The sequence below is a fragment of the Natrix helvetica genome, assembly GCF_964273705.1.
Source record: "Natrix helvetica genome assembly, chromosome: 7".
NCBI classification, from domain to species: Eukaryota; Metazoa; Chordata; class Lepidosauria; order Squamata; family Natricidae; genus Natrix; species Natrix helvetica.
Window position 1 is genome coordinate 11,255,959 of NC_138558.1, and position 16,003 is coordinate 11,271,961.

At 47.5% G+C, this 16,003-nt stretch overlaps 1 protein-coding gene across 9 annotated transcripts in view; it reads right to left on the bottom strand.

Annotated features, from left to right (window-relative positions):
• Positions 1-2,091: 2,091 nt before the first annotated feature.
• SEC31A (SEC31 homolog A, COPII coat complex component) overlaps positions 2,092-16,003 on the bottom strand; it is a 70,801-nt gene continuing 56,889 nt past the window's right edge. For all 9 annotated transcript variants that reach the window (XM_081959197.1, XM_081959196.1, XM_081959198.1 and 6 more), the window contains 5 exons: positions 11,838-11,896; positions 9,652-9,924; positions 8,692-8,811; positions 5,311-5,382; positions 2,092-2,650 (listed from right to left, as the gene is read on the bottom strand). In XM_081959197.1, coding sequence (XP_081815323.1) covers positions 2,471-2,650; positions 5,311-5,382; positions 8,692-8,811; positions 9,652-9,924; positions 11,838-11,896 — 704 coding nt within the window. In that variant the 3' untranslated portion in view covers positions 2,092-2,470. The remainder of the gene's footprint in view (positions 2,651-5,310; positions 5,383-8,691; positions 8,812-9,651; positions 9,925-11,837; positions 11,897-16,003) is intronic.

The window sequence follows — 16,003 nt, forward strand, 5'->3', positions numbered from 1 at the left end:
TGGGTACCATTCAATTCCCATTTGTACAGGTGGAATTTTTGCACTGTTTCTTGCTGAGGCTTTATTAGGCTGCGTTCAAAGTTTTTCTTCCCTCCCCCCCCAAAAAAATCAATTTTATTCCACTTTTCTTTTTAAATGAGTACTCAGGGGGCTAATATGGGTTAAAATAAAGCAAAACAATCTTTTCCAAAAGTTATTTTTGAACCAACTTTACTCAACCCCTACAAAGCCCAGTGGAAGAGATGCATCTTTACAGATTTTCTAAGAATAGAATAGGGCCCAAATATGACTCCCAAGGAGGTTATTTCCATAGTCTAGGAATGACTCCCCACGCTTGATAAGCAAACCTTCTGTTCTGACTAGTTGCAATTGTTGAGTTCTTGATGTTTTGCTAATGTTGGAAGAAATGTCCACCTGGGTTCTGTTCCAAGTGGGGGAAAAGACACTGGAAACACAGAGGCTGCTTGGAAAGATGGTTTAATGGTGGACAGGACCACATGGCTTGAGATCCTGAACAGAAAAGGGGGGCCACATGCTTCCAGATGTTGGGTGAAGAAGAAAAAGAGAGAGAGAGAGAGATGCTGAAAGTCCCTGGTTTTATTCCTTCTCTGGCCTTTGATCTTGAGCTTGTATTCTGATTGGTTGTCAGACTCCCGTGGGGGCCATGCAGGGGTGTAGGCTGTGTTTTGAGTCCAAGTTTGGTTGAGCATCGCTTCTTCCCAGGTGCCCTGTGGTGAGATGGTTGAAGGGCTAATACTATCATGCCTTAATCCCATCACCCTGGAGCTGAAGGAGGGAGATCTTTGTCATGTAGAATAGACTGGCTCAGGCCTTTAATGGCCCATTGACAAAGGTGGGGGCTATTAAGAGAGTGAGTCTGTTTCCTGCCTAAAAACATGTTTCTCCTTTTCTCATCCAGGGAAATATAATATTCTGCCTTTTCAATATGTCCCAGGATGATTCATTTTTCTAGGAGAGGGCTGGGTTTTAACTTCCTACAGTTAACTTGGTGATTTTCCTGAAACTATTTTGTTAGCCCAACAGTTCAATTCTGAGCCGTGCAGATTCTCTCTTGGAACCATTGTTATAATCATGCATTCCAAAAAGAAAAGTGAACCTGAACTGAACTAAGGCTGAAGTTTAATTTTGAGAAACTACTTTTTAAGCATTTTTATTTAATTTTTTGTATCCCTTTATTATGTTTACAAATAATTACAGGCAGAGAACATATCCCATACACCTTCCTCCTCCTATTTTCCCCACTATAACAACCTTGTGAGTTGAGTTGGTTGACTGGCCCGAAGTCACCCAGCTGGTTTTCATGGCTAAGATGGGAGTAGAACTCACAGTCTCCTGATGATTGGCTCAATGTCACTCAGCTGGCTTTCATGTCTAAGGCGGGACTAGAACTCATGGTCTTCTGGGGATTGGCCCAAAGCCACTCAGCTGGCTTTCATGTCTAAGGTGGGACTAGAACTCATGGTCTTCTGGAGATTGGCCCAAAGCCACTCAGCTGACTTTCATGTCTAAGGCGGGACTAGAACTCATGGTCTTCTGGGGATTGGCCCAAAGCCACTCAGCTGGCTTTCATGTCTAAGGTGGGACTAGAACTCATGGTCTTCTGGAGATTGGCCCAAAGCCACTCAGCTGACTTTCATGTCTAAGGCGGGACTAGAACTCATGGTCTTCTGGGGATTGGCCCAAAGCCACCCAGCTGGCTTTCATGTCTAAGGCGGGACTAGAACTCATGGTCTTCTGGGGATTGGCCCAAAGCTACCCAGCTGGCTTTCATGGCTAAGGCGGGAGTAAAACCCATAGTCTCCTGATGATTGGCCCAATGTCACCTAGCAAGCTTTTAGGCTAAGGCAGAACTGGAACTCACAGACTCCTGGTGCTTGGCCCAAAGGCACCCAGCCAACTTTCATGGTTAAGGCAGGACTTGAACTCACAGTCTTCTGCTTTCGAGCCTAGTCGCCTAAATAAGCAGTCATGTGGCTCCCAAAAAACTCAAACTATGACACGAACTGAGAGTTCAGCTGATTATAAACCGAAACAACAACAGATGCTTAAAAAAATAAGCCAGCACACATATAAAATAGAATCTGGAACTTTTAATTGGTTGATAATGAGACTTGTGGAAGGAAGGTTTTTTTTTTTTCTTTGACGACGGCTGCCTCATCCTCTCTCTTGACAGTATTTAAAAGCCACTTTCAAAGCAGCAGATACCATGCATTTAAAATGGACGATATGGAGGGGGTGGCATAATTAAATACAGTTATCTGTAGGTAGGAATAATAAAAGAGAAGAGAAAGGAATAAGCACCAAAGCTCACGAGCCCTTCTAAAGTGAAGCTCCTCTGGCAGGGACGCTGCCGGGACTCGCTCTCTCTACCGCATCATGCTCTAAGGGACAGAATGTGGAACACGTCATGCACCCTTCCACAGCTCCGGGACTTCCTCCGAAGCCCACTTTAGACGCCAAGCTTGTTGGCTTGAGTGAGGACTACTTTCAGCACGGGCATGAAAGCGGACGTTTCGCTGAAGTTGCTCGTGCTGACGATGTGGGTGTGGATGTTCAGCCCCTCGGTGTAGTTCCGGGTTTCAATGCTCCTGGCGATGTTGTGCAAACCATTGATTATCATCGGAGAGAGCTGGAAAAGAAGGAAGGGGAAAAATAAACCCCGTTGCCATGGTCAGGGAAGTGGGGCGGAGCGCATTCCACGCATACCTTCGGCTAGAGTCAGATCTCAGATTACTACAGCAGGCTTGTGAGGCGGGCACCTCATTGGTGAATGTGATTTATGGCACAGACTGAGGGGAGGGAGGAAACAGGGGTAAAGTTCAGCCATAATTAAAAAAGGAGATCAGATCCAACTGCGGTGGGGTATTGCCGAAATGGTGTTCCTAATAAATGAGTGGATTTCTTTTGAAACTTGGCTCGAGGTTCATGAATTAATTAGGGGAATCTTTCGGAAACCTGACAATGGCTGCGTTAGAACAGCCGTAGCTTTCGCGACGGCTTGAGTAGCATTTGAGTTGGCTTAACAAAAAGCAGCGACCGATAGGTAAGGATGTTTGCACATGCCAAGTACAACTGGCAACTATAAGGCTGTGCCTGTGTCCTCTTCCCCTGTAACAATACAGGTAACCATCGACTTACGACCACATTTGATGCCTAAATGTCTGTTTGCTAAGCAGGACAGCTGCTAAGTCAGTTTTGCCCCGTTTTATGACCTATCTTGCCGCAGTAGTTAAGTGAATGACTGCAATTGTTAAATTCAGTGGTGTCCAAACTTGGCAACTTTAAGACTTGTGGACTTCAACTCCTAGAATTCCCCAGCCAGCAGAGCTGGCTGGGGAATTCTAGGAGTTGAAGTCCACAAGTCTTAAAGTTGCCAAGTTTGGACACCCCTGGTTAAATTAGTAGCAGGGTTATTAAGGGAATCTGGCTTGGCCATTGACTCTGCGTGTCAGAAGGTTGCAAAAATGACCCTGGGGCACTGCAACCGTCATAAATAGGAACCACTGGCCAAGCATTTAAATTTCAACCAGGTGACCATGAGGATGCTGCAACCGTCGTAAGTGTGAACAACGGTCAAAAGTCACTTTTTGAAGTGCTGCTTTAGCTTCCAGTGGTCCCTAAACAAATGGTTGTAAGTCAAGGACTACCTGTATGTGGTTGACTTCGCCATTTCCTTGGGCATTTTTCAATTTGCTAATCAACCCAAATGCACCACATAATTTGCCTTCTGGATTATAAAGGCAAATTATAAGCCTTGCAGTTGAGATTACACTTACAGCCACCGTATTTCCCTGAAAACAAGATATTAATGTTTGCTCCAAACAACACCTATGGCATGCAGGCCAGCTGCTCTTCTCGTTTTCAGCGAGTTGGTCTTCGCAAGCGCTGGAGTGCTGGAAAATGCCCCCCCAAACGCCCCGAAAAATGGCCAAAACCAGAGATGTGTGTGCCAGCCAGCTGGTCTTTGGGTTTTCGGTGGCCTGGCATGCAAAGAACAGCTGGCCGACATGCATGCGCCTGCTGGAAAGCCAAAGATCAGCTGGCTGGCATGTATACCGGCTATCTGGTCTTCGGGTTTACAGCATTCCGGCACGCACAGGCATTCTGGTTTGGGCACTTGGTGCCGAAAAGGTTTGCCACCACTGCATTAGGGCTTATTTTCAGTTGAGGTCTTATTTTTGTGGGAAAAGGGTACCAAATGCTTCCATCTGGCTGACAATCTTAACTGGGGCTTATTTTTGGAGTAGGGCTTATATGAGGAACATCTCGAGCTTCTTTTCCATTGAAATTTCTATTTAATTAAGACTTAAGCAGATGCTCTGGGAGGGGGCGCTTGCCCGGAACAAGGACTGAGTTCATGGAGTTTCGTGTTCCTTTGCCTCGTTGGCCTCATTGGCACTTTGTTCCCTTTGACTCGCTGGATTTCTTGCCTTGAAGCCATGATGCTAACGGTGTTTTGTTGGACTAATCACAGCCAGAGGCTGCTGTATGTGTACCTTGCTCCAAGACATAAACATGGGAGTATTTGGGGGAAAGTTGGGGCAATAAAGGGGAGTTTGAACTATCAGCTGGCTGTGTTGCCTCCATGCCTTGCCCCGGGTCATCACAGATAGGCTCAAGATCCAGGAGGAGGATCTTGACATACACTATATTGCCCAAAGTATTCGCTCACCTGCCTTTCCTCGCGTATGAACTTACTGTAGGTGACATCCCATTCCTAATCCATAGGGTTCAATATGTCATCGGTCCACCCTTGGCAGCTATAACAGCTTCAACTCTTCTGGGAAGGCTGTCCACAAGGTTCAGGAGTGTGTTGATGGGAATTTTTGACCATTCTTCCAGAAGCGCATTTGTGAGGTCACACACTGATGTTGGACGAGTTTACGTGGCCTACCGCTTCGTGGCTGAGTTGCTGTCGTTCCCAAACATTTCCACGTTCTTATAATACAGCTGACAGTTGACAGTGGAATATTTAGGAGCGAGGAAATTTCACGACCGGATTTGTTGCACAGATGGCATCCTATCACAGTTCCACGCTGGAATTCACTGAGCTCCTGAGAGCGACCCATTCCTTCACCAATGTTTGTCAAAACAGTCTGCATGCCTAGGGACTTGGTTTTATACACCTGTGGCCATGGAAGTGATGGGAACACCTGATTCTGATTATTTGGATGCGTGAGCGAATACTTTTGGCAATATAGTGTATTTGAACACTGGGCTCTAGCCAACAAAATGCCATTTCATTCACTGGACGTAAGAGATATACGGGTGGCAATAGATAAAGCTTACCGTCTGATCTCTAAGCTTATCATACAGAAACTCCAGGCGTTTGTTGGCATCATCTAATTTCCTCTTGGTTTGCTATGGGAGGAAGCAGAACAGAAAATTAATGAAAACATTGTCTTATTGCACTCACGGAAGGCCACAGTTGCATTTATCTCTTTTTTCAAGGTGTTTTCATCCACGGGAAAAGGAATACAGTTAGAAATTTTGTTTTAACCATTTTCCATCTCCGGGAACACTTTGCATTCAGACTGAATGCAACATCTAAGGACTTTGCAACTGTATAAAACCTGATGTGGTTTGTCCTCTTCTGCATCCTCCAGAGGTGCCATGTCTTTGAATATCTCACTGCTCCCTTTGGAGAAAAGGAACAGGAAATGCACGGTGGGGATGTGGGCACATGTGTTGGGATTTTAAATATTTCAGGGCGAATGTTTCAAACCCCAGCCACGTTTCAGCCAAGGGAAATGTATTATGGGGGAAGGAAAGAAAAGGGGATTTACTGGGCAGACCTGCCAATAGTCACCCATGCTGGGGCAACATCTCGGCTTGACTGCTACAGTATGCTCCCCATGAGGCTACCCTTGAGGAATACCTAAAGCCTGGCTCTTCCTTTGTGTTTTGGAGAAGCAAGACTGAAACTCAGCATTGTGCTAGAAAGATCTCAGAACGGCTCTGCCTAGTTGGACAGCAGAAGACTTTTATTTGAGACAGCCTAGAACAGGGGTGTCAAACTCAATTTCATTGAGGGCCGTATCAGGGTTGTGGTTGACCTCGGAGGGCCATGCGTGGGTGGGCGTGGCCAGGTGTGGGCGTGACATGGGGGCGCCTATGGTGGCCAACTGCTATGGCAGGATTTCCCTGAGACCCTCCTTCCCTCTCATAATCTCCTTCCTTCCCTCCCTCTTCATTCTTTCTTCTTCCTTCCCCTCTTTCCTTATTTTCCCTTCCTTGCTCTCTTCCCATCTTCCCTTCTTTTTCTTTGCCTTTCCTCTTTCCCTTTCTCCTTTCCTGCCCCTTCTTGCATGCTCAAATGCAAAAGGGGAAACATTTCTCCTTTTGTTTTGTTTTCAGTCTGTTTTGATAGCCCTCTGCCAGCGAAAATGGAGCACAACGGCCTCCTCCAGCGAAAAAGGAGCTCCGTTTTCACTGGCAGAGGCACTGTGGGCCAGTCCTTTGCTGTTACCAGGCTGGCCCCGTGGGCCAGATCTAAGCAACTCGCGGGCTGGATGCAGGCCGCAGTCCTTGAGTTTGACACCCCCTGGCCTAGAAGCTACAAACTGGCTTGGGATCAAGAAAAACAAGCCTCTTAATGCAGGTGTCAGGCATGTTCTTTTTAGGATCTTTGGCCTGCCACACTTTTTATTAATTTCCTATGTGTTTCATTAGTGTAGTAGTTGGGAGGGGGGAATAGAAAGGAGTAGGATTGTGGAATGTATTGTTGTCATTCTTTTATAGAAGCCAAGGTCATCTTTTGTCTCCGCACCTCAACACCTGACCGGAAGCAGAGGGGTGTAGATGCCAGTGTGGAAGATGATGATTGGAACATGTGATGGATTATGGGGTGTGGGGATAGATCATGAACTTTCAACTGGGTGGAATTCCAGGAAGAACATTAGAGTTGGAATTCCATAGACGTGCTAACTTGCCTGTATGAATAAAAGGTAACTTTAAGGATGATTCTGCCTTGGACAATGATTTATTTCATGCATGGTATTTAGAACGCTAACAGCAGGTGGATTCAAGTTCTGGATTTGCATCCTAGCAGTGAGAAGAAGAGGCTACTCTGTTCTGGATCCCTTCCAAGGAAGAACTGAGAGGTGGTCTGTGACATCATGTCAACAATTCCTCTCTCCTCTTTTCTATCAAACTTCCAATGGCTCTATGGACCTGTCAAACTGAATTAAACCCACTCATTTTTCTGAAGAATTTTCCTGGCATTTCCTTGCTGGCCCCAGGATGGTGTAATGGCTCAAATCTATTACGCATTTCAACCTTTTTCCAATATTTGTTTCTACTGTGTCTCCCTGAAAATAAGACAGAGTCTGATTTCCTTTTGACCCCCAAAATAAGTGCTTGGCTTTATTTTCGGGGAGGGCTTAATAGTTTGGAGGTGCAGGAGGTGGCGAGCGTGGTCACCTCATGGCTGCTGCTGGGTCGCTGGACCTGCGGTGGCCATTAGCATGACAGAAGGGGTGTGCTGGCTACGGATGTGGGTGTTAGGGTTCTAAATACCATGCAGAAATAAATCATTGTCCAAGGCAAAACATCCTTAATGGTGCAATTTATTCCGCAGGCATGTTAGTACGGCTATGGAAATTTCAACTCTGAATTACATCCTGTAAGTTCACCTAGTTGAAAGTTCATGATCTCTCCCCACACCCACAAATCCATCACATGTTCCAATCATCATCTTTCACGCTGGCATGTACACCCATCTTCTTCCGGCCAGGTGTCGAGGTGCTGAGACAAAAGATGACCTTGGCTTCTACAAAAGAATGTCAACAATCCATTCTACAATCCTACTCCTTTCTATTCCCCCCTCCCAACTACTACACTATTGAAACAGCATAGAAAATTATAAGAAAGTGTGGCAGGCCAAAGATCCTAAAAAGAACATAACTACAGGCCTGACAGTGGGAGTGGCTGTTAAGTAAGGGTGTGTGGGGTGCATGGGGCATGTTCCCCCCCTTTCCCCCCCTCCCAGCCTCGCCTCCTCACCTCGTGTTGTTTGCACGGCAAGCAACCAGAGGAAATGGTGGGGACCGGCTATGCATGCGTTTAAATGTTTTCAGGGAGGGCTTATTTTCAGGGGAGGGCTTATTTTAGCGCATACATTCAAAAGGGACTTATTGGGCTTATTATCCGGGGAAACAGGGGACTACTACTTCTATAATTTTCAAACACTTCCCATCTTGGCTGGGGATGAAAGGGGCTGTAGAGCTCATCCCAAACTGAATTAGAGAAAATGATTAAATGTTTTTCTGTGCAAAAAAGAAAAAAAAAGGCATTATCTGAGTAAGTCAGAGAACTAACAGGACTACGTCAGTCATCTATTTCCCATTTGAGACATAACTGTAAATGGGTATTTTGCATACCTTTAATGTGTAGGTTTCCCATGGGAAACCTAAATTTCATTGCAGCTTCTCAGGGGAGGGGTTTCCTCCGTGACCCGCTGCATAAATCAAATGACAGCTGCAAATTCTGCAATTTCCCAGAAGCACGGGGAGAGCTGAGCTAGGGAGAGGTATTAAATCAATTCTGGTGTGACTTGTCACCTAATGATGGATGTCACGAGTTATGGATGTATGATTATGTCACACAAAATGCATTTAAAAATAATAATAATAATAATAGCGGAGCTGGCATCCCCTGCGAAAGATTTACCGGATCGGTAGCTGAAGAGAGACATCTCTGGATCAAAGCTTCAAAAGTGGTCTTTAGGATAAGGTGTTCCTCAGGAATGGGCTTTTTGGTTATCTTCTCCGTGGGCAGGGACTGCATATGCTGGAGAGAGAAAGAAATGATTGAAGATATTTTTTTTTTTTTTGGAATTTGTGTGTCCTCAGCCTTTTGCCAGTGTTGGTGGGAGCGGGCTTGATGGTTCCTTGATTGGGCTGTTGTTTATTGTTCGCTTCTTTGGCAGAACTTGCTAAGGGGCAAGCCATTACAATATAAAATGAGAGCAAATCCCCACTCTCTACTAGCACTGATGGCGTTACCTAATTTGGTAACGAAACGTCTGCAAGAAAAGAACCAAGCTCAGAGAGCACCATGGGCCCCATAGTTCAATCCTACAGATGTTCTTGTCATGGCCCACCAGTGGCCAACAGAGCTGGCAGCAGAGTCAGACAGTGAGGAGGTTGAATCAGACATCAGTGAGGCAGACGAACAGCTGGAGCCCGTTCCCAGTGTGCATATTGTCTCCTGCAAACTCCCCTCCTCTTTCTCTCCTCTTTTATTTTCTCTGGGAGGGGCCATTCATCGTCCACCTGTGGCCTTACTCCCAAGTCAACCCCAGTTCTTTAGCTGTTCCCTTCGTCTGGCAACTCTGCGCATGCGCACACTGGGAACAGGCTCCAGCTGTTCTTCTGCCCCACTGATCTATGACTCCGAAGGCAGCTGATAACTAGCATACGGCTCTGGCCCCGTCTCTGCCTCTGACACAGAGCCCTCATCAGAGCCTTCCCCAGACTCCAGGACTGGCCCAGGTTCCTCCCCAACCTCCTCGCTGTCCGAATCTGCTGCCAGCTCTGCTGGCAGGCCACAACAATGCATGCACCTCTTGGGCAAGTAAGAGGTAGGTGACCTCCAAGGAGAATTGCTAGTCTAGCAAGATCACCTTACCTGCATGGTGTTTCCTGTTGGAGCGCCCGGTGCTCCTTCCATGCTAGACGCCGATACGGATGGAGTCATGATTGTCTGGACCCCAGACGATGGAACATTCTGGAAAGGGTTCTGTAACCCTGGCTGGCCCGGAGGCAGATGGGAAGGCTGGAAGGGAACCTGAGTCGGAGGTGGGGCCGAAGTGGGAGGCTGCTGCAGCTGGGCTTGCGGGTCCGACAAAGGAGTCATGATGGGGGCCGTGATGGGAACAGGAGGCAAGAAGCTCTCAGGCACCTGCAATGAAAACAAGGGACGACTAATGGTTGGCTAATTTAAATGGCTGACAACGTCACCCACCCATCCCCACCTGAGTCTGGCTCCCTTCTTTGCCATCTTGTCTCCTTGATTTTATCGGCTAATGTTTTTATTTATTGTGCTTTTATAATGGATGATTTTAATGTTTCTCGATGCTTTTAGGTTGTAAGATACCCAGAACAGGGGTGAAATGCTACTGGTTCGGGCTGGTTCACCTGAACCGGTAGTTACAAAATGCTAAAAAAAGTTTTAAAAAGGTTTCGACGATCGCGCGGCATAGTTGATTTAGGCAAGAAAAACGGAATGCACAGGTACAGTATAGGTGGTACCTTGCTCAACAGTAGTAACTGTGAAAGGGATCTTGGAGTCCTAGTGGACAACCATTTAAATAAGAGCCAGCCGTGTGCAGCAGCTGCCAAAAAAGCCAACACAGTTCTAGGCTGCATCAGCAGAGGGATAGAATCAAGATCACGTGAAGGGTTAATACCACTTTATAAGGCCTTGGTAAGGCCACACTTGGAATACTGCATTCAGTTCTGGTCGCCACGATGTAGAAAAGATGTGGAGACTCTAGAAAGAGTGCAGAGAAGAGCAACAAAGAGGATTAGGGGACTGGAGACTAAAACATATGAAAAACGGTTGCAGGAATTTGGTAGGTCTAGTTTAATGAAAAGAAGGACTAGGGTAGACATGATAGCTGTGTTCCAATATCTCAGGGTTGCTACAAAGAAGAGGGAGTCAAACTATTCTCCAAAGCACCTGAGGGTAGAACAAGAAGCAATGGGTGGAAACTAATCAAGGAGAGAAGCAACTTAGAACTGGGGAGAAACTTCCTAACAGTGAGAATAATTAATCAGTGGAACAGAAATTGCCTCCAGAAGTTATGAATGCCCCAACACTGGAAGTCTTTAAGAAGATGTTGGATAGCCATTTGTCTGAAACGGTATAGGGTTTCCTGCTTAGGCAGGGGGTTGGACTAGAAGACCTCCAAGGTCCTTTCCAACTCTGCTATTGTATTGTATTGTATTGAACCTTTTAAAAGAACTTTTTAAAAGCATTTTTTTACCACTGGTTCGGGAGAATAGGTAGTAAAAAAAGCGTTAAAAAGTTTTTAAAATGGTTCCGACTATCAGCTGTGACAATCAGCTGTGCCGTACGATTGTGTTTGAAGAAGGCTCCATCCTTCCTGCAGAGGGATGGGGGTGGGGGCTTCAAAAATTGCAGCAACGGGTTCACTGCCCCGTTGCTGGGTGAGTGTGACCATGGTGGGCGTGGCCTAGTCAGCCTCCTGCACCACAGGGGTGGGGGTTGCCTCCCCCAGGCTCCGGAGGCTTTCCTCAAGCCTCCAGGAGGGCAAAAACTGCCTCCCTTGAGCTCCGGAGGCCTTCCAGAAACCTCCAGAAGGCCCGTTTTCCCCCCCCCCCTCCCCGAGACTCCACATGGGTCCTGAACTTACCTGGAATGATGACAGGGCTGCGTGGAGACTCCTGGGAGGGGCAGGGTGGGCAGGGCCAGCCAGGAGTGGGATTTGGGGGTTCACCGAACCACACAGAATCTTCGCTAGAGGATCACCGAACCCATGCAAACCCCTGGCCGAGCATGATTTGTCAGCCAGACTGGTAATGATGCGGTAAAAGAAGACTCGGTGGCAAGGACAGCCGTGCGTCTGCATCCCAATGGCCAGCCAAGTCCACATGACAGGCCCAGGAAACGGTGGATTGGCTGCATCCAGGAGGACATGCAATATGTGGCCGTCACCCCCAGAGGGACCCAATTGGAAACAGCTTTGCCGACAAGCGGACCCTGCCATTGTGCAGGTATAACGCTGGGAAGGAGAAGACTGGTATTTAATGGGGGGGGGGGGGGGGGGGCTTCACGCTTGTGTAGCTAACCTTTTTCTTCTTTCCGGCTCTGCTCAGAGCAGGGGGGTCATTCCAGCCGTTCTGAGGACCTGCAAGGAGAACAACAAAGAGTCAGTAGGGAAGAATAGCCGTTTCAAATTCCAGAGAAGGGCCTCTGAGCAAAATCAAAATTTCATGAGGGACCATCAGGAGTGACTATGGGTCAGCTCAACTTTCCTGTTTTTGTTGCAGACGAAAATGAAGGAGAAAGTGCTACCTATAACCCCCTGGCTCTGGTGGGAAAGGTAGAATTTAACTCTTAAGAAGTACCGTATTTTTCAGAGTATAAGACGCCACCTTCTTCCCTCAAAAAAAGAGGGTGAAAATATGGGTGCTTCTTATATACTGAATACAGCATTTTTGGCCTCCAGAAACCCTGCCCACCTTCAACAAAATGGCCGTGCATAGCCTTTAGGACAGTGGTTCTCAACCTGTGGGTCAGGACCCCTTTGGGGGACGAACGACCCTTTCACAGGGGTCGCCTAAGACCATTGGAAAACACATATTTTCAAAAAAAGTATGGAAAACATAAAATAATGTTATGGTTGGGGGTCACCATAACATGAGGAACTGTATTAAAGGGTCACGGCATTAGGCAGGTTGAGACCCCTGCTTTAGGAGGCTCTGAGAGAGCTCCTGGAGGCTGGGAAAGACAGAAATGAGCAAAAAAACTGGTGGGTTTTTTGCTCAATTTTGCCTCCCCCCCCCAGTAGCACTCTATAAACCTCCTAAAGGCTATTCATGCCCTTTTGGGGGACGGGGGGACGGGCCCGTTTTCACGAAAACGGTCCGTTTTTGGGAGGTCTGTAGAGTGCAAAAATTTTGTTTTTAAATTTGCCTCTTCAAAACCTTGGTGCGTAACTTATACTCCGAAAAATACAGTAACTAGATAGAAGCTAGTGGGGTGTTGTTCTCTCCATCCCAGGTCAATAGCTTACTATCTGGAATTGTAATAGGCTGGGACAGAATCTAGACCATAAGCAAGGCTCTGCCAGACTAGATCCATGCCCATTTGGCCCAACAGTCTGTTCTCATAACGGCCAACCAACTGCATTAGGAAGCCACCAAACTCCGGGGTGAAATGCTACCGGTTTGGACCCATTCGCCCGAACCGGTAGTAAAAATGCTACCGGTTCAGGCGAACCGGTATTTCCGACTATCAGCTGTGACCCGTGATTTATATTAGCTAGAATCGTCGGATTTCATGCTTTCTAGCTAATCTAAATTGCGCGCCACAGCTGATTGTCAGAAATCGAAGGTCCTGCACATGCGCGGAGGTCACATCGCCCAAACTGGTAGCGAAGGTAAGTTGATTTCACCCCTGATCAAACTCTCAGCAGATGCCTTCAGAGGCAGTCGCATGGGCATCAAAGATTAATAGTTGATCTCCATGGCTTCTGCGCATTAGCCCAATTCTTTTTGGACTCTTGGCAAGCTGGTAGCCCAATACCGCCTTCTTCTACATGTGCTTCAAGCTTTTAAGCCAACTGTTAGCTGGCTTCTAAGCTAACTATTCCAGTGCCTAATGGAAAGATTGTTGTTCAGCTTTTTCAGTTCTAAACAATGATGCTGAAGGAAAAAGGACACATCTAAACCTAAAAAACAACAACAACCCTTAGGGTGGAAAATACTTTCACAAGATCCATGGTGAGAAAAAGGACAGCCACCCATGCCATGTTCGGAGCTCTCTGTGGGCACATGCGCACCGACTTGTAAAATGAGGAAAACGTGAGCTCAAATGAAATATATATCCACCCGCAGGGCATGTGGGTTGCCCAAGAGATCAGGCTGAGAGCCAACGTGCAATGCTAAAAAAGATGGGGAGATTAATCCGCAGAATATAAATCTAGCTTTGTTCCGTGCTTCTGCATTTACGAGGCTGAGCCCATTTTAATCCATTAGGGATCGGGCCTGAGAAAGTCCGACCGAAAATAAGAGCTGCTCTGAATATTCCCAGTGGATTCCCCCCCCCCCCCCCCAATTCAGGAATTCCCCGGATTCCGTCCTAAAAATAATCTGGACGGTACCCAGAACTCAATGTTCTGTCCTTCACTCATTGCAAGGGTTGTTCAAATAAAAACAAAATAAGGCATTGGTTGCACAACGGTGCCGTTTTTCACCACAGCCTTTCAGAGTAACTTCTATCGTTGGTTTGTTTTTTAAATCATGAGGTTATCCGATTGCGTTTTTTAAAAGCTAAAACAGAATCGGAGGCTATAAATGTGCAAAGAAAATGTGAGAAATGCAAATCATTGCTGTTGGCCTTTGTGATGACGGAACTGTACATTTAGTTCAGTTCACATCTATCTTGTTTCCCCGAAAATACAACCTGTCCTGAAACTAAAGCTTTGCCACATTTTTCACATGGGCAAAAATATAAGCCCATCCCCGAAAATAAACCTCCTGGACAACCCCCCCCTCCGGCCAGGCACAGCACCGCTCACCGACATAGCGGTATCCTGAAGGTGCCAAGCCGCAGGAGCCGGGAGAGAAAGGCGCTTACGTTGCTTGGTGCTGTCGGGATACCGCTAGGTTGGGGAGTGGCGTTCTGTCTGGCCGGAGGGGGGAGTTGCCGGGTGGCTGCTCCCTTGCCTCAACATGTCCAGGCCTGGCTCTCCCTGTAGCAGCAGCCACCGCCGCGCCTCCAAGCATAACGTCTTCTCCGGTTCCAAACTCCCAAACTCGGCTGCCGAGTCTTCCAGCAGCAGCCGCTCTAGGAGTGCGCTCTATGATTGTAGGCTGGCTGCTGGAACTGTCTGTAAGAGTCTTCCGGACAGTGTCTTCCAGCAGCCAGCCCACAACCACAGAGCGCACTCCTAGAGCGGCCACTGCTGGAAGACTCGGCAGCCGAGTTTGAAACCAGAGAACACGTTATGCTCGGAGCCCCGGGGCGGCGGCAGCGGCTGCTGCAGGGAGAGCCGGGCCCGGACATGTTCAGGCAAGGAGGCATGCCTGATGGGAGCGGAACAGGTGCTCGTGCAACCCCCTTCTCCAGCCGGGCAGAGCTCCTTGCACTGACCTAGGGGGTATCCCGAATGTGCCAAGCCGCGGGAGCTGGGGAGTGGGCAGAGCGCCACATGGCTTGGCGCCTTAGGGATACCCCCTAGATCAGTGAACGGCGCTCTGCCTGGCTGGAGAGGAGGTTTGCCGGGCGGTTGCTCGTGTGTTTGGTCACCTCATGGCTGCTTCGCCCCTGAGGCTGTGCCCAGCTCTTCGGGAGCCAGTTCGCAAGGGAGCAGCCGCCCGGCAACCCCAAAATAATAAGCCCTCCCCTATAATAAGCCTAAGGCCATATTTTGTAAGTAAAAAGAAAATAAGACCCTGTCGTATTTTCGGGGAAACACGGTAGGTTTCCTAGAGCTACCCGGCATAAGAAGCATCCATTCCACTTTGTAAGAATTTCAGCTTCGTTTTTCTTGCTTTTAAGAATGAGGTGAATGTTGAAAAAAGTACTAGGGAAGAGAACATGACCAGCTTTTGGTCAAAATGCAGAGATTGGCTACTTGCTGGATTTAAGCTGACCAATGATTCAGTGTTCTGCATTCCTCTTTCATCAACTAGCCCAGGGGTCAGCAAACCCGTAGCTCTGAAGCCGCATGTGGCTCTTTCATCCCTCTGCTGTGGCTCCCTGTGGCCGGTCAGCACCACAATTTTGAGAGGAGCTTCCGGTTGGGAGGGGAGGAAAACACAGCGCTCCAGGAAGAGACTCTATGGCAAGGGGCGGGTTTTCCGGTCAGCTCCACAATTGATAGGGCTTCCGGTTAGGACAGGTAGAGGAAAAAGGATGTCGCACTAGGAGGAGACTCTATGGTGGGGGAACGGGACTTCCTGTTGGCTCCAGAATTGAAGGGGGGGCTTCCGCTTAGGAACTTTGTGGCTCTTTGAGTGTTTAAGGTTGCCGACCCCTGAACTAGCCAAAAATATAACAGAATCTGAATAATTTGTAAAAGGGCGCCAAAACTGCCATGGAATAGGTGAAACTGCAGAGAGAGCCTTGCCTGGCAAATGAGGGGACTCCGAATATACAAATTATAATTCCTGGCAGTTGCATCTTTTAAGCTCCCTGATTTATTATTTTTCACAATATAATGAGAGGTGAAGCTTTTTTTTTTGCTTCTTAGAAATTGGAAAGCCACTTTGGCTGTGCTTCCTGCTTC